This window comes from Barbus barbus (assembly GCF_936440315.1).
Source record: "Barbus barbus genome assembly, chromosome: 5".
NCBI lineage: Eukaryota > Metazoa > Chordata > Actinopteri > Cypriniformes > Cyprinidae > Barbus > Barbus barbus.
In genome coordinates this window covers 28,571,171-28,593,879 of record NC_136733.1, presented here as the reverse complement: position 1 = coordinate 28,593,879, position 22,709 = coordinate 28,571,171, and the positions used below count along the sequence as shown (strand labels likewise).

At 38.5% G+C, this 22,709-nt stretch overlaps 1 protein-coding gene across 1 annotated transcript in view; it reads right to left on the bottom strand.

Annotated features, from left to right (window-relative positions):
* The window catches only part of LOC306870165 (oligophrenin-1-like), a 46,731-nt gene extending 24,022 nt beyond the window's left edge, over positions 1-22,709 (bottom strand). The window contains exons 1-12 of the mRNA XM_079417273.1: positions 22,166-22,709; positions 16,038-16,133; positions 15,741-15,802; positions 14,681-14,752; positions 5,356-5,457; positions 5,153-5,263; positions 4,836-4,940; positions 3,783-3,915; positions 2,381-2,481; positions 2,207-2,298; positions 1,880-1,958; positions 1,758-1,791 (exon numbers count right to left, since the gene is read on the bottom strand). Of these exons, the coding sequence (XP_079273399.1) occupies positions 1,758-1,791; positions 1,880-1,958; positions 2,207-2,298; positions 2,381-2,481; positions 3,783-3,915; positions 4,836-4,940; positions 5,153-5,263; positions 5,356-5,457; positions 14,681-14,752; positions 15,741-15,802; positions 16,038-16,133; positions 22,166-22,319 (1,141 nt within the window). The 5' untranslated portion in view covers positions 22,320-22,709. The remainder of the gene's footprint in view (positions 1-1,757; positions 1,792-1,879; positions 1,959-2,206; positions 2,299-2,380; positions 2,482-3,782; positions 3,916-4,835; positions 4,941-5,152; positions 5,264-5,355; positions 5,458-14,680; positions 14,753-15,740; positions 15,803-16,037; positions 16,134-22,165) is intronic.

Sequence of the window (22,709 nt, the reverse complement as noted above, 5' to 3'; positions counted from 1 at the left end):
CAAAAGAACAGCATTTATTTGAGTGTATCATAGTGTATCTACAGAATGTGACATTCCTAGATGCTGTAAAAGGCAAAACAGAATTGTCTGAGGAGCAGTCCACCCTTTTTAGAAATGCTGCAATTAGAATAGCTATTTTCCTGTGAAATATTTAGCACATTGGAGTTTGCTGACATGTTAAGGGTGGATTTTTGGAGATTGTGTGAAGTGAAGAACTGAGGCAGTCTAACTTATTACATTTAAGCAGCAAATACATTTCAGTGGTTTTCTGATACAAATAAGCATCTATACCAGTGTTACTCATTGCGCGGCTCGCCAAGCTTTACTTTGTGGCTCGCATGGCAGTAAATAATACGATGATATGATCATGCAGTCAATACAGATATTTCATAAAAACATTAAAACAAGCAGGGCTATAACATAACCCATTAAAAAAACTCACACCATGTCTAAACCAACAGAACCCATCAGAGTACGTGCGCGGAGCGGTGTAATTTTTACTGGAAGGAGGAGCGGATTTTTTAAAAGTCGGAGCGTCGTGGTTTTCATTCCCTCCAAGAGCCCTCCACCACCACTCCATCACGAGTACAATTAATACCAACGGCCCGTAATATAACTGCATATTTAGCAAGAATTCACGTTAAACATATTTATCTAGCTTAATAGAGATGGATCACTCAAATAAAAAGAATGTGAAGGCTTTGATGACGTGAGCTGATGTTATAGTTCAAGGAATTTGTAACTTTGTTCCGTCTGATACTGAATATTTCCTGGTGAAAGCATGATTTAAACAAGTACTACTACACTTATTCACACGCAATCGCTCTCTCAATAATGCATTCAAACAAATGTAATCTCACAGTGCTACTTCATCTGTATCTGATTTCGAATGAGCAGAAATCTGTAAGAAATGAAGCGAGAATAGTAAAATAACTGACGAAAACGTACTGAAATGGTGAACCCGGAGCGGAGCAGAGTGATTATTAAATGCTCGGAGCGCAGAGAGGAAATTGTTAGCGCTCCACTCCGCTCACATACTCTGGAACCCATGTTGTCTACACTGGATGCGACGCGATGCGACACGATCCCTATCAGTAAACTGATGCCTCGTTCCATTTATGAAGAACTATACTGGCACTAAGTTCAAATGATTTGCAACTGTTGCTTTTTCGCGTCAAGTGTAGACAGACTTTTAGAGTCTGGTATAGACACGGTCAGACAGTGTCTGCTCTATTACAAATCATTTATATTTTAAAAAAATACCTAAAACAGCGGCATTACGAGATGGAAATATAGACTAGAGATATTTACACTTGCTCTGTCCTACGTCCATGACTCTGACTCACAGCGGAGTTGCCAGATTTAATCTTAACAGCTCTTACCACTGAATGTGCGCCAAATAGTTAGATAATAGATACATGATGGGCTAGTATAGAAAAATAAATAAATAACTTGAGGTCTTCCCAGCATTAAGGTAATCCTGCTTTTTTTTAAATCATCTTGTCGTAGTTACAAATTTGACTGGTAAATGATAAAGAATGATAGCCCTTTTTGTATTACATTGCATTGCATTTCAGGGATGACAGATTGATAAAAAGACATGCTATTTATGACTAGATGTAACTTTTGATACTTTGTGGTATAAGTGGCTCTCCGATTGACTTTGCCATATTAGTGCGGCTCCCATGAAAAAAATAGTGAGGACCACGGATCTATACTAATACGCCAGTGCCGTGATGAAGTGAAGTTATACTTACTCTCTGCCTGCTTTTGTATCGGAGAATGATAAATCTAGAACAGAAACCACACAGGATCAGAAACATGATCATACACAGAGACTGACTCTTAATGGAGTGAGGATTGATAATGATAAACCCACTGGTTCTTTGCCATCCATGGCCTCCATCCACTGCTTCCTATTGACCTCAGATATAGCCTGGAGAAGGACAGAGCTGCACCTATGGAACATAACACAAAAAACTTACACACACTGCATTGTATTTAATAAAGACTTGTTGTTTGTGTGAAATTTCTCCAGTAACAAACAAATGCCGACATATCAAGAAAATGTGAAAAAAGTGCTTTGACAAATATATGAACTTTCCAGTTTGCTGACTCTCCTCTGGTCCTACTAAAACTTTCAATATAGATGCACTTTGTAAAATTAACAAACAGATTTGAGAACGAGTGAATATGACAGTCTCACCTTTCATTTGTTTCAATGTCAAAGCAGAAGCGTTTATCAGTGGAGTCTGTTTTACGGCGTACACAGGACTTCAATGTGAGCTGGCATGTGGTCTAAGAGAAACAAAGAGACAAATGTAAGAGAAAAGGGCTGACACTTCACAAAGTAATGATCATATCTATAATAGTCCTGCACCTGTTTGGCTCCTGTCTTTTGTTCCATCGGCACCATGATGAATAACTTGCTGTCTTTGAAGTATTTACAGTAATACTTCACCCAGGTTACACCAAGAGCCCCTAGAGAAAGAAAGATTAATAGCATACTATCATTTTAATTATATACAGGGTATGATCCAGTACACAGTTTTGTATGGTCAGCTGGTCAATACTGCAAAAAATAAGTATTGAGGTGACTGGCTCAGACGCCCAGTCTTGCATGACCCTTTTTCTGAGGTTTATTCTGTTATAAAGGCCAGCTACCTGTAAATAATCCCATTTATTACAGTTACTTGCCAAATAAATGGTCTTAAAATATTGATTTGAGTTTATTTTATAATGCGAGAACATGGAGATCAGAGTTCTACCACAGAGATACGAATCTACCACAACTACCAGAAATCCAGTACCAATCAATTACTAAGTTTAGCATCATATTTTACTTTTACTGCACAATGCTATTTGACCAATCAGTTAGCTGTGTTATGAAGTCGTTTATTAACTATAACACATATTAATATTTGTGCTGTGTGTGGACACTGACCTTTACAGACTAGATGCTCTTTCTTTCACAAAGTATTATTTCCGTGTGGTTGGATTTTTTAAGGAATATTCAGGGTTATTATTAACTGAAGGTCAATGGATTTCATCTGTGTCAGGCTGGTGATTACCAGACAATCATTTTGTCTTGTCCCATATTTTATAGAAATGAATTAACTTATAATGAAAACATTGCATGTTTTGAAAGGATAGCCCTCACACATGTTGACTGATGTGATCGAAACCTATTTGTGTAAGTTAAATACAATTTTATCTTATTTCATGGCTGATATTAACCAAAGCTGCCCAATCAGTTGGGCAGTTGTGGCCTATTGGATAGAGAGTCGGACTTGTAACCCGAAGGTCACGGGCTTGAGTCCCAGGTCTGGCAAGGATTGTCGGTGGGGGGAGTGAATGTACAGCGCTCTCTTTCACCAACAATACCACGACTGAGGTGAGACCATTGAGCAAGGCACCGAACCCCCAACTGCTCCCCAGACGCCGCAGCAATATGGCTGCCCACTGCTCCGGGTGTGTGTGTGTATTCACTACTGTGTGTGCACTTGGATGGGTTAAATGCAGAACACAAATTCCAAGTATGGGTCGCCACACGTCACTTTCACTTTTTCACTTTCAAAGGACACCAAGAAGGAACATGGTAAGGATGTAATGTGACTACATGTGCAAAACCAACAAATCTTTTGTTTATATTTTGCAATATCCACACAAGTTCTTACACCAAAATAAAGTAATTCTATCCTAAAAAAAAAGGATTCAGACAACTTCCTAGTTCAACATAGCAGCTAAACACATGCAGTGCTGCAGAAATAAAAAGCACTCACATTTCTCCTGCACATAAAGGTATCCCTCCATAGTCGCCTGCTGGCTGTGTCTAATACAGATCTGTGCTGACCCCTTCATCCTCTTCATTAGCTCTTCCATCTCCTCTCTGGTGCTCTCAAAGTTATTACGGGTCTACAACGACAACACCAGCGGCACCCAATCAAACAAACAAGCTAAAAACATACATACAATTGCATTTAACATATAATCAGGAACAATTACAAAATATATGCTGATGTATTTGTTTTCCAAAATGTTAATTACAATTAATATATATTTGGAGTGAGAAAGTAATGCTTTATTCAGCAAGGATTTATTAAATTAATCAAAATGGACAGTAAAGACATTTATACCAACATTTCTATTTCAAATAAATGCTGTTCCTTTCAAACTTTCTATTCATAAAAGAATAGAAAAAAGTAGCAGGTTTTCCACAAAAATAATAAAGTAGCGTAACTAATTTCAACATTAAAAATAAGACACGTTGCTTTTTGAGCAGCAAATCAGCTATTTGGAATGATTTGCTGAAGATTCATGTGACAACTGGAGTAATGGCTGCTGAAAATTCAGCTTTGCCATCACAGGAATAAATTAAATGATTTAATAGATTAAAATAGGAAACAGTCATTTTAAATTATAATAATATTTGTCAATATGACTGTTTATACTGTATTTTTGATCAAATAAATGCAGCCTAAAGTAAATTTAAATGTAAAATATTAAAATAATAATTTATAAAATCTGCATTTATTAATGGCTAAACCATATTAATAATTAGTGGTGGAATTCAGTTTTTTCTTTATTTTCTTTATAATTTATTAAACTTGTATATTCATGGCATCACAATGAATCCAGTAATTTGTAATACATTTACTGAAAGACACTTTGGATAAAAGCACCTGCTAAACCACCACTCAGAAAAAAAAAAAAAACATACAGACTGAAGGACAACCCCACAGAGCAACATACTGAATGACTCATTTTCTGCTGATCTGATCATGTGACAGTATGGATGGAAGGTTAGACTCATTATTGATTGGTGAAGCTCTTACGTTCTGTAGACTGAGCTGAAGCTCCTGTTTATATGGAAGGAAGTCCTGCGTCATCTCCACAGTGAGATTATTCAGTGTTAGGATGCTCTGCAGAAATGCTAAAACCTGTCAATCACAAACAAGGACACACCCCTCTAAGCTTAACATGCTTTAGTCACTTAAGTTTGTATCAGCATGAACACAATCAGTGTGTTACAGTCTCGTTTTTATCTGTGCACCTGTAGATGCATTCTTGTACACACAATAAACCATCTGTTACAACAAAGCATATTTAAAAACAAGAGTATGTGCTAGAGGAAAAGGAAGTTCTCACATACAGGTTCCACAACATCAAACTTCTTCCTGTCCTGAACCTGCTGGATCTGGTACACATATTCAACAGACAACTCGTAAAATGTATGACGCTCCTTGTCCAACTGTTCATCGGCCTATAAACACGCATGAACACACAAAAATAAAGATTATGTTATTGGGTTTCTTTTTTTTTTCCATTTTAAATTGACTGTATTTAGAAATATACCTCTTGTAGCTGTGTCTCTTTTTTCTTTGAGGACAGGTTCATATGTTTGTCCAACTGAGAGTAATACTTCTCACTCTCCTTCTCAAACTTCTTTCGTCTCTCCTAAAACACATGCACACAAGCAAACAAATAACTCAAAAAAGAGAAAATGAGACTGAAAACTAGAGTGGATGTGCTCCAGCTCACTAAACCAATTCCTGATGAAAAAAAAAAAAAAAACAAATACAGAAATTGTTCTTATAAATTTTTTGCAGGCTTGTAACCTGTTCCTTACAACCAATAATTTCAACCAATAATCTCGGAGTAGCCACACTGAAACAATACTGAAATGAAACTGACACTTCAGAAAAGTTAACTGAAGCATGCTGGCATGGAAAGACTATAATCCAGTGAAAAGTCTTTGGAATTTTGAAACTTTCCATGTGTTGTTTTTCCAACAAATGATCTCTGTTTCCTTCTAGAATCATGATAGCTCTGTAACTCTTTCTCAGTCTCTTTGCAACTCATAGTTTTTCCATGGATGCGCCAGTTGCTGACACATTATTTCATTTTAGTTTTGTATGTATCATAAAACACATTGACATGAAAGGCCATGCAGACACTCGTGTGTGTATACACACACACATATACATATATATATATATATATATATATATATATATTAGTGCTGTCAATCGATTAAATAAAATTAACTAATTAATTTTTTTCTGAGATTAATCGCAATTAATCCCACCTAACATTAAAGTTTTTAAATATACTTTTATATTGCAATAATTTCACATTCAATCTTCAAATTAATGTGCAAACAACAAAGACAGTATATTTTTAATATTTGATTAATGGCATCTTTTCTTTTATGACTGAAGGCCAGTATCACTGATACCAATTAATACTAATTTCCCAATACCCCCCCCCCCCCCCCCCCCCTTTAACCATTGACTATAGCCATTCAACATACCTTTAAATTAAAATAATCAATTTTAACATTTATTAGACTTTAAAAATAACTTCTAATTTAAGTGAACTTAAAACAGTCTTCACATAAACCTATTATAATAATGTCATATTTAGTTATCTGTGCCCATCAACAGAAATTTACAGAAATTCAATAAAGTTATCAAACACTAAATTCTAAACAAAATACAGATGAATCCTTAAAGCTATAAAAGGTGTTGATTTCCTCTTTTTTTCTTTTGTTCTTGATGAACAAACATCACAGCCTCTGGGTTATTGGGTTTTACCTTTTTACCTTTTCTGACCCATTTCAGGTTTTTTTGGAGGCTTAGATGGTGAATTGTTTCAAGCGTCGAGATGAGCACAGGAAGAAAGAAATGGCACACATAAAGACGATGGTACCCCAGTTTCACCCCACCCTCTCAGCCATAGTCTTTCACATGCAGGGCACCTTCCCTCTGCAATTTCTACTCCAGCAGAGCCCAAGCCACCTATCAACCTACAGTTTCCCACCTTCAGACAACATTGTGAAACTTGCGATGTATTAGAGTCCATTGAGAAGTGTGAGAACTTCTTGTCCCTCAGACCACTCACAGATGTGGAACTGCTAGCTACAATCAATGCAGTGCTAACAAGGCTTGCAAGGAACTGGTGGGCAGCTGAAAAGTTCTGGGATGAGTTCAAACACTGGGATGAGTTCAAATACTCTTTTATGTCTGCTTTCCTTTCTAATGATAACTTGGCTGAGTTGGAAGACCAGCTCAAGGCTATGGTTCAAGCCCCAAACCAGAGTATCCGCGACTTTGCCTATGATTATAGGGCCCTGTGCCTGAGATGGAAGGACAACTTGCCAGAAGAGGAGGTGGTAAGACAAATTCTCAATAGTTGTAACCCTTCCCTGGCGAGTAGTCTAAGAGGTGCCGTGCACACCGTGGAGCAGCTGGTTAAAGTGGGATCTTTGGTGGAGAGGGACTTGAATTAAAAGAAAGATTACTGGACTCGAGTCAACCAGCTCAAAGGAACTAATGAAAGGAAAAGGAGTGCTTCATCCCGACATGATCAACTACCCTAGTCACCAAGCACCTCAATTCAACATGTCTCATTGATTCAAACAAACACACCTTCTCTGCTGAAAGTTGCAATAGGTGTGGGGAGTTACCACGTCGAAGCTGTTGTCGACACTGGTTCGACCTATTCCTTAATGCAGAAACAGTTATGGGAGGCTGTGAAAAAAAAACAGAAGAACGACTGCTGCAGGGTTCAAGCAGGATGTTCATGGTGGCCGATGGAAAGGCTCATGTGTCAGAGGGTAGATCCCCTGTAGATTACAATTGGCATGGAATGGTCTGGTCCACTGACACCTATATAATGTCAGATGAACACCTGGCATTTCCTCTGATCCTTGGACTAGACTTCCTGAGACAAACTAGGTACAGTTGAACGCCACTCATAGCCACTATGAGCTATGAGTTGAAGGTCAAAGGGCAAGTTTAGAGTATACCCTTTTCTCCAGCAGCCTCAGTGGGAGCAGCCACGCATTCTGAAGAGGGAACAGGTTACCTCTTTGTTCATGGCTGTACCAACGGAGAAGGGTGGAGAGCTTGAGATAATGGCATCAGCAACTAACATAAAGGACATCATAGCAAGACATCCTCCAAAAATCCAACCCCTCTTAAATAAATGGGCTACAGTCTGTTCTGGAAGTCTAGGGAGAACTAATCAAGCAACCCATCAGATCATAACAAAGGATGACATCCCTATACGGTCAAAAGCGGTTAAAGTTTCTCCCTTAAAGAAAGAGGTGATGGAAAGAGAAATTGATAGGGTGATGCGAGAAGGTATTATCGAGCCTTCTCAATCCCCTTGGACATCTCCGGTGGTATTAGTCCCAAAGAGAGATGGAAGTCTAAGGTTCTGCGTGGATTATCGCCGTCTTAACTCCAAAAATCCCCAAGATGCCTACTCGATGCTGCACATCCATGAAATACTGGAGTCATTACAGAGCGACACTTATTTCAGTACCCTTGACTTAAAATCTGGATACTGGCAGGTCGAAATGGAAGGAAGCAGCAGGGAGAACACAGCTTTCATAACCCCCATTGGGTTGTTTAATTTCCTGACCATGCCCTTCGGGCTGAAAAATGCAGGGGCTACATTCCAGAGATTGATGGAGAGAGTGTTAGGTAAGCTAAGAGGAAATGTGTGTTTTGTCTACATAGATGACATAATTGTCTATTCCCCAAGTCAACAGCAACACTTAAAAGATCTTGAAGCTGTCTTCCAAAAACTGAAGGAGGCTAATCTTACCCTAAATCTTAAGAAATGTCACTTCATGAAAGCAGAGCTTAAGTTTTTGGGACATGTGGTGTCCAATCAGAGAGCAAAAGTTGACTCGGACAAGATCACAGCCATTAGGGAGTACCCAATCCCGCAAAACCTGTTGGAACTTCAAAGATTGCTGGGGTTGGTTGGGTGGTACCACAAATTTATTCCCCACTTTGCTGAACTGGCTGTCCCATTGAACCACCTCAGGAGGAAAGGGGTGAAGTGGGCATGAACTGAAGAAACCCAGTTATGCTTTGAGAATCTCAAACATGCTTTGCAACATGCTGCTATACTACCTCAACCTGATCTGTCGCAACCCTTCCAGGTCCAGATAGATGCTAGCTCAGTTGGCCTGGGGGGCGGTTCTAACTCAGAACATCGGAGGAGAGGAAAAGGTGATTGCATATGCCTTGAGGGGTCTGAGGGGAGCAGAGGTGAATTATTCAACCTCGGAAAAAGAATGTCTTGCAGTGATATGGGCTGTCGAAAAGTGGCATCACTACCTGGAAGGAGTTCCATTTGTGGTGTGTCCGGATCACGCTGCTTTGACCTGGGCTTTTAACTCCCCCAAAACTACGTCTCGGCTGACGAGATGGACCTTAAGGCTCCAGCGTTTTCACTTCCAGGTACAGTACCGAAAGGGAAGGATGAATGTAGTGCCTGATGCCTTGTCAAGAGCTCAAAGTTGCAATGTCTCCTTGGCAATGCATGTTGACAACAAATCCTCCCATTGGGATTTGGATATTCCATCAACCATGGCAGAAATATTCAAAGCCCAGAGTGTGGATGTTGGGGTGAGTGAGTTAAAGAGGAGGATCAGAATCACGGATGAGGTCAACCGCATTAGATGGTTAAGTCCAGCAAGCAGTGTTGTACAGAGTGTCGCCCTGTGCTGCAGGCACAAAGTACCAGCTTGTAGTGCCCGAGAGTCTAACCACAACCTTTATCAATTATTTTCACAACAGCCCGCTGAGGTGACGAAAGTACGTGAAGAAATGCACGGTCTGCTAGAATACAAACCTGACAAAACCAAGCCCTATGGTTTCCTCCAGTCCACAGAAATAGAGGAGCCTGGGTACATGTTAGGGGTGGACCTTATGGGGCCCCTTCCTAAAAGCAAAAAGGGGAATGTGTATCTTCTGGTAGTGGTCGACTATTTCACCAAATGGGTAGAGCTCTTCTCTATCAGAGACAGCAAGAGTCACCGAATCTGCAAGATTTTACAAGAAGAGGTGTTAACGAGGTGGGGAGTTCCAAAGTTCTTACTGTCAGACTGCAGACCTCAGTTTCTAAGCCAGCTGATGGAGGATCCTTGTAAGAGATGGGGAATAACAAGGAAGCTCGCCACCAGCTACCACCCTCAAACAAATCTCTCGGAGCGAGTCAACAGAACCATTAAGACCATGATTGCATTTTTGTAGGTGAAAGCCAACGTGACTGGGACAGGTGGCTGGCTGAATTTCATTTTGCTATTAATACTGCCTTCAATGAAACCACAGGACATTTACCTGCTGAACTAGCACTGGGCAGGCAGTTGAAAGGTCCCCTTGAACAATTTGTTGCTCATCCACCAAATCCAGAGCAATCAGGCTATTCCCTAGTAGAACGACAACAGCAACTTGAGCAGGATGTTCTAAAAGCAACGAGAAGCGTACATACCAAACAGGCCAGGTATTATAATGCCAGACAGAAGTTTGTACAGTTCCAAGTGGGAGACCTAGTTTGGACTCTGTGACACTGCCACAGTAAAGCGAGTATGATAGTTACTCACTAGGGGTAAATATGTAAAAAGGTCATTATATATGAATGACTACCATGCCTAAATGTTTGTTTATTCTTTCCATGTGCAAGAGGTGTTGATTTTGAAAATTCTCATATGCGTTTTGTGTGAGTGGGAATTATGGGGATTTATGTTGGCTGCTAAGGACTCTTATTATGATGGGCCTGCCTATAAGGAAGGAAGGGCGGACATTTTTTTTTAAAAGAAGGTATGTTTGGTGAGGTGGCATGCTCATGTTACCTTAACCCCAGAGCAATGGTCCAAAATGATCTCTTATAAAAGAGACATGGTGTATTAGACTTATGAGCTGTTTTATAAGTCTGGGATATACAGATTTGGACTATACTCTGACGACCTTTTTTCAGCTGGAGGATAACCTGTTTTTGTGGGGCCTTGAACCAGTGGATTATACTTTTTCTTTTTTTTGGGGACATTTAATTATTTTTTTCTCATCTGGATTTTCGGTTTGCTGTCCACCCTAAAGCAGAAAAGGTCGACAGACTGACAAGTACTATCATTATTTATTTTTCTCTTTTTCCTTTCCTATGGACTAATGGACTGGTGTGTTGCAGCCAACGAGCCTATTTATGAATTTTCTTGCTTGGGACTATTTTGTTTGAATCTTTACGTGTTAACGGTTTTGGTTGTGTTTGATATTAAGGTCTAACAAACAAGTAAAAGGGAGCAATTTAATCAAGCTCTCCCTGTGATAATTCAACCCTTTTGTAAAGAGTTGTAGTTGTTATAACATGCACAGTTTTAAGGCAGCTTTAATCGCCTTTTTGGTAACTTCATGCCTTAACTGACAAAGACATTGCATGCTCATAGTTTATTTTGTGATTTGATATAAAAAGATACAGGGTACAGTGCGTGCCGGTGTCTTTTTGCATGCAAATGAAGATTTCGCCCTCTGAGCACAGTACAGTTTCCGCGCTTGTTTGACTCGCGCCTGGCGCTGAAGTGAAGCTGGAGTGCGTGTCTGAAACATCTCCGGTTTGATGTGGTATATTTGATGTGGTTGTAAAAACATTCTGCGACTGAATAAATGCACTTCTTATCAAGAGAAAAAGAGACAGAAGTAGCAGTTATGAGTGGGGTGGCCAACCCTAGGCTCCGCCCCTGCATTAACAGCATTAAATCATTCTAACATGTTAAACTGAAAAAAAATTGAATTGCCTGCGTTAACGTGCTAATTTTGATATATATATATATATATATATATATATATATTATACACACACACACACACAGTCATGGCCAAAAATATCAGTACCCTTGGTAAATATGATCAAAGGAGGCTGTGAAAATGCCTGTAATGCCTGATGAGGTTAGAGAACACCTGACAAGAGATCAGAGACCATTCCTTCATCCAGAATCACTCCAGACCATTTAGATTCCCAGCTCCATGACAGTGCTTCTTCTCTTCAGTTCACCTCACTCATTTTCTATAGGGTTCAGGTCAGAGGACTGGAATGGCCATAGCAGAAACTTGGATTTGTGCTCAGTGACCCATTTTTGTGTTGTTTTTGAGGTTTGTGTTTGTATTATTGTACAGCTGGAAGATCCAAACATGGCCCATTATAAGATTTCTAACAGATAGTCCTTTCACACAGTAATACCAATAAATTGCCGTAAAATTACCGGAACTACTTTACCGGTAAATTCAAAAATGCGCTGTTCACACAGGCAACAACATTCCGTCTTTTTTCCGGAAAATCACCACTCACACATCCATTCCAAAATACTGGTAAATTATGTGACATTATTAACCTCTAAACGGCTGCACTTGTATTTGTAAACATGGAGGGGTATATGCAGCAAGTCTTTTTGTTGGTTTCATTTTTGTTTCAAACATTCGCATTCCTGCAGCTGCTTTTGTCCCAGAGACAACGTAATAGACGACTAAAAACCAGTGCTTAAATTGTAAATTTCGAGGTCCCGGAACAAAGCAGGGTGATGGATCCGGCATGTGATTAGAGGGAGAGGTAACGGAGCATTCAGCTGATCACATTGGTGGGCCAGCTTAAGTGATTAACAGCGTGCATCAGTTGCTTTTATTAGGGTTCGTACATGAAAAATCTGAAAAAGCCATTAAAATTTGAAACAGCAATTTCCAGGCATGGGGAAAAAAAATACTGAAAATTTTATTTCACAAATCTCTGTAATAGAGTTATAATTAATCATGTCCAAAATACACACAAAGTTACACAAAATGGCCATCCTGGCAAAAAATGTTGTCGCTTGCATCCGCAGGCAGAGGCGCTACCTGCAGCCAAAGAAAAAGTTATGTTTACACAAATGGCTACACAGAGGTCTGTGCGACAGACATGGGCGGATACATGGGAAAGTGTGGAGTGAATGTGTCATCTGTGTCGGAATGTTATGACTGGCCCGGAGTAGACGTTTTACGCCAGCGCATTCTGAACTCGTACGTGCTCATACCGGTAATTTTCCTCCTGCGTTCACACACATTCCGGCAATTTACTGGTAATGTTGCAACTTTTCATACCGGTAAATTGCCGGAACGAATTTACAGGTATTTTTGAAAAGGTCCTGTTCACACATGATCTCTTTATGGCTTTACCAGTAATTTTCTGGAAAAGTCTGTATGTGTGAAAGGGCTTATTGTCAGTCACTTATTGATTTTTTTTATTTGTTGGTATTTGAAAGAATCCATGATGCCATGTGTCTAAACAAGATATCCAGGACCTCCAGCAGAAATATAGGCCCACAACATAAAAAATACAGCAGTATATTTCATTGTACACCTGGGGTACTTTTTATCCCTGTGTTCACCAAACCCATCTTGAGTGTTTGCTGCTAAAAAGCTAATTTTTTAGTTTCATCTGACCATAGAAGCCAGTCCCATTTGAAGTTACAGTCGTGTCTGATAACTGAATATGCTGGAGTTTGTTTTTGGATGAGCTAGGAGAATTTTTCTTGAAACCCTCCCAAACAACATGTGGTGATGTAGGTGCTGTTTGACAATTCTTTTTAAGATTTTCTGACCCTGATGCTCAACTATTTTCTGCAATTCTCCAGCTGTGGTCCTTGGAGAGTCTTTAGCCACTCAAACTCTCCTTCTCATCATGCATTAGGACGATATAGACACACGTCCTCTTCCAGGCAGTTTCGTAACATTTTCTGTTGATTGGAAATTCTTAATTATTGCCCTGATGGTGGAAATTGGAATTTTCACTGCTCTAGATCTTTTCTTAAAGCCCCTTCACTAATTTGTGAAGCTCAATTATCTTTTGCTGAACATCAGAAACATACTCTTTGGGTTTTCTCATTGTGATGGATGATTAAGGGAATTTGGGCTTAGTTTTCCCTCCTATTTATATTCCTGTGAAACAGGAAGCCATGGCTGGATAATTTAATGTTCATAATCACCCTGGAGTGCTCAAAATTGTGAATATGAATGGGAATATACTTCAGAGATATTTTACTTATGTCATTTAGCAGACGCTTTTGTCCAAAGCGACTTACAAATAAGAAAAAGTAACTAAAACTAAAAGTTACAACTCTATAAATACTATATACCCACATATTTAAGAAAATAAAGAAATTAAATAAAATTGACACATGCATATAACAACATTTCAATAATAAACATATAAATGAAAAAACTAAAATAAAAAGTGATACTTCTATCCCTTGCCGGTGTCCCTGCCCGGTGGAGTCGCACGGTAGAGTTGATGGTCTTTACACTCTTCGGTCTTCACACTAAGAGGGCTTCACACGACGACTGCCGCGGTATAATAACCTTTTTTATACCAATCCAACAAATCACCATTTCAATTCAGCTGGACCCACTTTCCTGTTTATCAACTAAAAATGGCCAAGCAAGTGCACACACTGACAAGATACGCGATACAGTACGAGACCAAACGCGATTTTACTCATAAGAATTTCTAGGGGTGCCAATAAAAACGTGTATTTGAGAAAAACATTTATTTCATAATGATATTTCTCCCCATTTTAAATTCTTATTATCCAATGTAAGGTTAGATTTTTGTGAATTTTTTTAAATAAAAGATCAAAAGGATTAACAATGCAGATTAATTTTCACAGCCTTCTTTGATCATATTTACCAAGGGTGCCGATATATTTGGCCATGACTGTGTGTATATATATTTGTTTGTTGTGTGATGTTGATTACTTGGCTCTGAAACAGGAAGTAGAGGCGGAAATGAGGAGTAGGCTCACATATATGGTAATGTGGTGTGTGCTTAATGTGTCTAAATGTGCATAATAAACACTCACTTTTGTGACCCCAATCTGCTCTTTCCTGAACTTTTCCAAAGGTTTAATAAGCAAGTCACATGCATTCTGCACCTGCAAGAAAGAAAGACTGGTGAGTTGGCTATAACTGTTTTTTTTCCTAAAGTCTCTTACTGTATCTACAATAGAAAGTCTTGTCCCAACTCTTGTGAAGTATATGCGGGTCAGAGGTCAAGAGCTGTCACAATTGAGCAGATGAACGTCTGAGTGACATTACATTATATTATAAAATACAATTTTTGTCTATATGACAATGGAATTATTAAGCTGTTTTTCCATATCAACACAAACCACTCTGTCACTCATGTCATCATATATAAAATGAGTCTTTATCTCTGTGTGAAGCTCTTATTACACACACATTGTGATACTAAACATAATATGTTTGTCCTGATGGCTTAATGTTGGAAATACTCCTTGCTACATTACCATTCAAAGGTTTGGGGGTCAATATTTTTTTTAAAGAAATTAATACTTTTATTCAGCAAGGATGCATTAAATCAAAGCGGCAGTAAAGACATTTATATAAAATGTATATAAAATATAAAAAATCCAAATTTTGTAAGTTTCTATATTATATAGGGAACAATTGTTTGGGAATTTCCCCTCATAGATGTGGAACATTTAGGAATAAATTAAATTCAGCCTTGTCATTCACTCCATTGTATTATGAGTGTGCATGAGTATTGTTCTCATAAAATGATTACTTCAGCATTTGTCCTACACCTTTTGAGGAAGGAAGAGGTATTTTTTGTCTGAATCTGGATTTTCTTGTTATACATGGTTAGCTCAGAGAACATTTATAATCAAGACTGTTTCTAAAGGTGAAATTTTAGACTTAAAAGCAATAAAAAAACCTAAGCGCAAAAACATCAACGAAATGAACCACAACCAGTTTAACTGGCCCTCAACACAAGAAGGCTAATCTTGTAGAATGTTAATGATTGACATACAGTATCTGAGAATCGTAGGTGCTGTTGTAGAGTTTAATTATGATTGACTGTTTTTTATAATGGTATGGTAAGAAATGTGCTCCACCAACCAGCATCATTCGACCCTCTTCCACGTCCTGCAGCAAACCAGCAAACTCTCGAAATGACTCAGCTGTGTAGGCAAAACGTGATCACTTAAACAACACATACAAATGAAACACAAATACATGCACAAAAACAACTGCCAGAGATTGACACAAACATGCAGGTACAGTCCAACACACTCACTCCACTTACAAACTCAGCAGAACAGAAGTGAAATACAGTAATAAATCAGCAAATACATCACATAAATGAAATGGACAGGTTAATTAGCACTATTCCAATCAGACATGCTGTCGACTCACCAATGTTCATCTCATCATCAGTCAAAGTGTCACCGATGAAATCAAACTGGAACGACTGAAGGGTCTGAGAGAACTTCTGCACTGCTAGTGAGTACTCTGGAAATAACATCAAAATTATAAAGAACACAATCAAAAATCCTCATTAGTCCCTATAGGTTTTGTTATTTGGTCAGACTAAATTGCTACTTATGGAGAACATCAATAGGAAAGCATTGCCAGATTGAACATATGGGTCACATAGCACAGGCTAGCAGATTCCACTCAGTCTGTCAACATACCTTGGCAACTATTTAAGGCAAGTAATTGAAATATTGGCAATTTATGTATTTTAAATGTAGTTTTTATAGCTCAAATCAAGCTCCTTAGCTATGTGAATGCATGTTCCAGAGTAAACAAACAAGCAATGCCTTTATTAATAAGGCAAATGGCTCTTTTAACTGAAAGGCAGGACATTCATGTTCAAGTGTTCCTTCTCTTCCACCTTTTTCTTGTCGTAAAAATGGGCGCGTCCATTTGTAAAGCTATTTTTAGCTGTACAAAACAGTTCGTTTTGCTGCTTGATATTGAAAATTTGTGTCTTACGATATTATTTTAATGTATTATCTTAATTATGAACACACTGGTTTGTAGAGCAAACAGTTTTACCGTTTACTGCACGTTATTCTTCTCGTTATTTATCTATAACAGCTAATGAACCGGAAGTCTCACCCATAGGCTTACTTCCGCGTTGAAGAAAAAAGTGGATACTGTCTATGGCTTCAGCCCATCCCCAATAAAACACTCTCTATAATATCAACTCTCACAGTTTCACTAAAAACTGAAAGACAACCACGACCAGAGAATTCGAATGCAAACTACCTTTCACCACATTGCTTGGCTGCTGGCCACTTAACCTATGAAGCCATTAATTACTGAACCTCTGAGAATTGCTAAGTGAAATCAGATGTTGTGGGGCTCAGTGAGGATGGAATTGTGTATCAACCTCACTACACCGGATCAGTGCCAGAACACACACACACACACACACACACAGTAAGACAGACCACTGTCAAATGCATTCATCCAAAGCATTTTACAGTATTATAACCACTGGGACAAAGAAAGGGAACTCATTTCACTATATGTGCACAATGTCTGAGGGACCGTTTCTGAGTCATGTGAATGAGAAGACGGTGCTCATAGAGCTTCATAGACCTGGGCTTTAAAGGTTAAATACACACACTCGTATGTGTCAAAATGCCCATCCGTGCAAGTATCCTCGTAAACACAATAATTTAGGTCTTAAGTGAAAGCGAACAGCTGAGAAAGGAAACACATGTTTAAAGTTGTTTAAACACATATTTAAACATGTTGTCATGACGCGATTTTCAAGTTTTCCTTTCTCTTTGGAGTGTTACAAGCTGTTTGTGCATAGATATGATCCCTGAAGTTGCAAAGACTAAAGTCTCAAAACCAAAGAGATATTCTTTATAAAAGTTAAGACTTGACCATGCCCACCTAAAATTCCTCATATAAACACGTCTACATCACGGTGTGGGAAGATTTGTATAACACCGCCCAAATGTTTACGCAATAAAAGAAGGGTGAAGTATTGCAAAAGAAGTATTGCTGCTGCCGCCGGCGCCATGTTGTGGAGGCGTTGTGTTTCATTGTGAAAGTGAAAGTACTTTGTTTGGGCTTCCAAAAGAGGACACAACTAGAAATCAGTGATTAAGTTGTATTTACAACACTGTTCCAGAACAGTAGAACGCAAATATTCAAGTGTGTGCAGCGCATTTTACAGAGGACTATGTCCTCAACCTGGAAGAGTAGCCTACAAGGCTAGCTTGCACAAAGGCTGTTTCTATTAAGTGGGGAAATTACAACTTTGCAAGGACAGTCTGGCGCTTCTGACTCACAGCTTGTAAGAACGTTTTCTTATTTAAAGAATTTGCCACTGACGATTCAAACGCGAGTTTTGAGCAGTGTAGAGTAGTGCTTGTTGTTCGTTGTTTCTCCGATCACAAATGCATAAACACATTGTATTACACCAAATACACAAAATAATGTTCTTTTTAGCAACGTCATATGACCCCTTTAACAGTATATTGGATCTTCTGCTGCCTTCACGTGCTATCGGACATTTCCTATTTCCCACTTATGAAGTCGTGGTTACAAGCTTGACGCATTCCAGTGCTTTAATGTCGGAAAGAATAAAATGTAGCATCCCACTGGTTGACAATCATATAAACATTCACCGCGCTATACATGCAGTTTGCTGACAATTGTGGAATTTCGGTCAAATACATGCTTATTTCACTGCTTATAAAACATGCAATATTCTTCGAATGATTGTTCATATCTAGCCTATAATTACACTACTTTAGCGACAAGACAAAGGATGTAGTTGTTGTGAGAACAGCATTGACAGCAGCAGTGGTTGTCCCCTCCACCATGTTTAAAGTTTATGACACGCCCAACTCAGAAACTTGAGATTTCCGATTAGGAAACTCGTATTTACGATAATTCCAATAGCACGTGAAGACAGCATTAAAGTGACAGCAGTCTAAAATTCCTTCTGTCTGTCATTCATGTTAATCAAACAACAAAAGAGAGAAAATATCTCACTGCCCTTGACTAAATCACTTTTCACACTGGTGACAAGAATTATGGAATTTCTGTAGTATCAAAAAAAAAAAAACTATATTGTGATATATATTGTTACCGTGAAATAAAACTACTCATATCATGATATAAGAATTTTGGTCATATCGCACATCTCTAACTGTCCAGATCATGGGTTGTCAATGTTTTTTAAAAAAAGTCTCAAAGGCTACATTAATTAGATCAGAAATACAGTAAACAGTAATATTGTAAAAATCATTACAATTTCATTAAAAAAAAATTCTATAGTAGTAATATATTTTAAAATAAATTTTTCCTGTGATGGCAAATCTGAATTTTCAACAGCCACTACTCTAGTCGTCAGTGTCACATGATACTGAAAACAGAGTTCAAAAAGTTCAAAATAACAGCATTTATTAGAAATACATTTTTTGTAACATTTCTTCATTACCATTTTTTACCATTGATAAAATTAGGAACTGTTTTTTGAGCACCAGCATTCAGCATATTAGAAAGATTTCTGAAAGATCTTGTTACACTGAAGACTGGAGTAATGGCTGATGAAATTTCATCTTAAACTCAACTGATAATTTAAATTAAATTATGTTCATGAATTATGTAAATTGTTATGCAAATAAAAATGTTTTTATTTATGCATTTATTTATTTATCGCCAAACAACATAAGATTTTGGTCATATCGTCCACCGCTAGGTTTGATCTCAGCACATTTCTAACTCTCCAGATCATGGGTTGTCAATGTTAATATTATTGTGCAATTTTTGATGTGGCAATTAAAATTATTATGCAAAATTATTATGTAAATAACATCCAGAGAAGAGAAACTCTATTTGATTTCAGCCCTCTATTACTGATCAATAGGCATGTGAGCCATTCATCCATCTTTCTATCTCCTTCTCTCTGACTGTGTTTTAGGCCTGCACGCTCTATGACAGAGGAGATGGCTTAAACGATTATATCCCCTCTGATGAAAAGGACACAAAGAGTGTGTTTGTCTAAAGCATGAGGAGCTGGCATGTCGGACTACACTCTCCAAACCAGATCACAAAACCCACCCTGTTTAGCCCTCTGACAAACACACACACACGGATCTCAAAAAGCGCTATTTTACTCTCGCAACATTAAACTAGAAATTATGTATCAGGTGTTCTTCAAAAGCACGATAGAATGTATGACAACGTGTTTGAGTCACTGTTTGTATTGCAGGTCATAAACTACTAAACCTCAAATGAGGCCAAGAACCACATCCTGGTAAAAGACAACCAACCAGACTTGGTTGAAGAACCAGTCAGTGCAGCTGACAGAATGAGATTGCATTAACTAAACAGATGATGTTTGAATGGATGGTGCCAAAAAGTGTTGTGTGGCATTATTTAGTCATTAATGCACTTGAAACGACAGCAAACGCAACAGTTGGCTCGCGTTCTGTATTGGCGAGCATATTTGTTTAAGATTAATATGAAAGCTTCCTCAATCCTTCTGGAAATCTGCCATGGTGTTGATATTCTCTTCAGTCATAACAGCAGCAATAGATCTCCAAAGAGGTTCCTCATCATTGAAGAAAAGGACATGCAACACTTCCTGTGTGAAGTTTCATATCCACACAGCACACACGATATTCCTCAAAAAGTGCAAAACTACATAAACGCAGGAAGTAAGCATATCGAAACCTCTGAGTCAGGTCATATGACTTTAGAAACTGCAGAACTTCAAATAGCAGAAACCCTAGGGAAAATATAGGTTGGGCTCTAGTGACTCTTTCAGATACTGAAGCACTGAAGACTCCTTCCAAGACAGTGGAAGCATTCGAGAGCAGATGCAGTCATCAAATTACAGCCATTCGTGCACCGCACAAATCCATAAGGAAATCTGCATTAATGGCTCAGCATTCTGCTTTTGGAGTGTTGCACTCTGAGGTATAAAGCGAGGCTTATTGTTAGTCAAATTAGAAGCTTGCATACTCCCTCAGGCAAAATAAAAACTTAAAAATGCTATCAGGCTTCCTGTGTTTTTAGAAAACTAGCGTATTTAAGACTTCCCTTGAAATTAGGGGAGGAAGCCTGAAAAGCTTTACTCTAGGAGATAAATTAAAGCTGAATCATCATATTGTCACTGAAGAAGACCAGCTGTCAATTCTTCTATCCAAACTTAGGCTGTGAAATGCAGACGGAAAAACTGAACACCAATCAGCTAAACTCTCCAGTAAGTCAAGAAAACATCTGACAATGACACAGGGTTCCTGCTCTTTTCGATCAGTTAATTCCCATTACTTTTTTTGTTGTTGTTTTTACTTGTTCTTGATTAATGGATAATTTTATATTAAAAAGCATTTTTACCCAAATAGAGCTTGGCATAATTTATTATTTATTTACATCTTGTTTAACTTACATTTCACTGTACTTTCAGTTATTGCAACATTACATGATGCATTTAATATGCTCATTATATATTTTTTTATTTGATTTATTCTCAACTCCCTCCACACATAGCAATACATTTTTAAAAGATTTTTAGTTTAATTATTGTATTAGGCCTACTTTCATTTAAAAAAAAATAAAAACTTATTTTCTTTCCCCCTTAATTTCCATGAACAGGCCTGGAAATCACATTTTTTTCAATAAGTCCCTGATACTTCCCTGAACCCCAAATTGACACTGAGGACCATATATGCGCTGTGCTGGGATACCTACAGCTATAATTACTTTATATCTATATAATTACTATAATATAGCTCTACTGAGTTCAGCTTCTCATCATTAGGCAGAAGCTCCTGTGCAGAGGGCATTGTTTGCAGTGACATTTCCTCTATCGTTAACGACCTCGTTCAGGGGAACAGTGGTGGTAGAGCAAGACAGTGAAAACTTTCTATTTGTATTTTGTTGCTTCAAAACACTTAAGAATAATAAGCCAAACCACAGAAAAGGAAGGAGGAAGAGAGACATTACACCCATTGTGGTGTGTATGGCCATAGAAATGAATGCTCTGCAGACTGCTGGTTTACAGCCTCCATATATCTCTCTCTCTCTCTCTCTCTCTCTCCTCCAGTCTGAGGATGCAAATTGCCTTAATTGACTTGAGATGAGCAGAATAGTGAGAAGGGCTTATAGTTACAGTCTCTGAGTATATATGACTACAGGCACTCCCTCGAGTTTTCATCATCTTGTTGACGCTTTCACACCATCTCTAAACTTTCCAGTTCAATTCCATTCACTAATCTGGAAAATTAAAGGTGCCTGCTATAAATTAATCAACAGCCCCCTAAAAGAGCTTGCCAGCATCTCTGAGAGGGGGCTCACCATCTGCCAGATCACTCCCTCCCCTCTACAATTCATAATCCCCTTTAAAACTAAGGACTCGCAAGTGAAAGCCTATGCAAAAAAAAAAAAAAAAAAAAAAAGCTTAACGAATGTAAGGAAATATTCCTTAAATCACTGATCTTGCTCAGTTTCCATCGACCTCCCCCAGCGAATACCACCACCACGGCTGCTGTAAAACACCATGTTACCTTTAATCGTGTTGATCACACTGTTTCCGTCCTTGATCACATCCTTTAGGAACTTGTTGGTTTTCTCCAGCTCGTTTTCGTAGCATTTCAATCTCTCTCTGAAATCTGGACTGTCGGAGTAACAATCGCTGAACTCTAGTGGAGGATGCCCCATTCTCGCCCTCTGAATGATCAATGAAGATAACCTGTCTTTTGTAGTCGGTAAAGTGCACAAACCACGACAAACGTGCCTTTTGATCACTCAGCTGTATTAATCAAGCTGATTTCGATTAATCGGTTTCGATACAGTTCCCCATTTTTGACATATTGGATGGCATGCAGTTGTAAAAACAATAATCCAGCGCTCCGGTGGTGACTGTTTCCGTGTTCACGCGGTATTGTTATTTCAGTCGCGCGATTTGGATGGCAAACTAAATGTTAAAAGTGCTGATAAAGAAAGTATCTATGTTTCTACACTTTTCCTTGTTTTAGGAGCGGAGGGTCTGACAAACGCGGGCAGGACTACATACTGAGTACTCCCACATCATTGGTCGGCAAAATATAT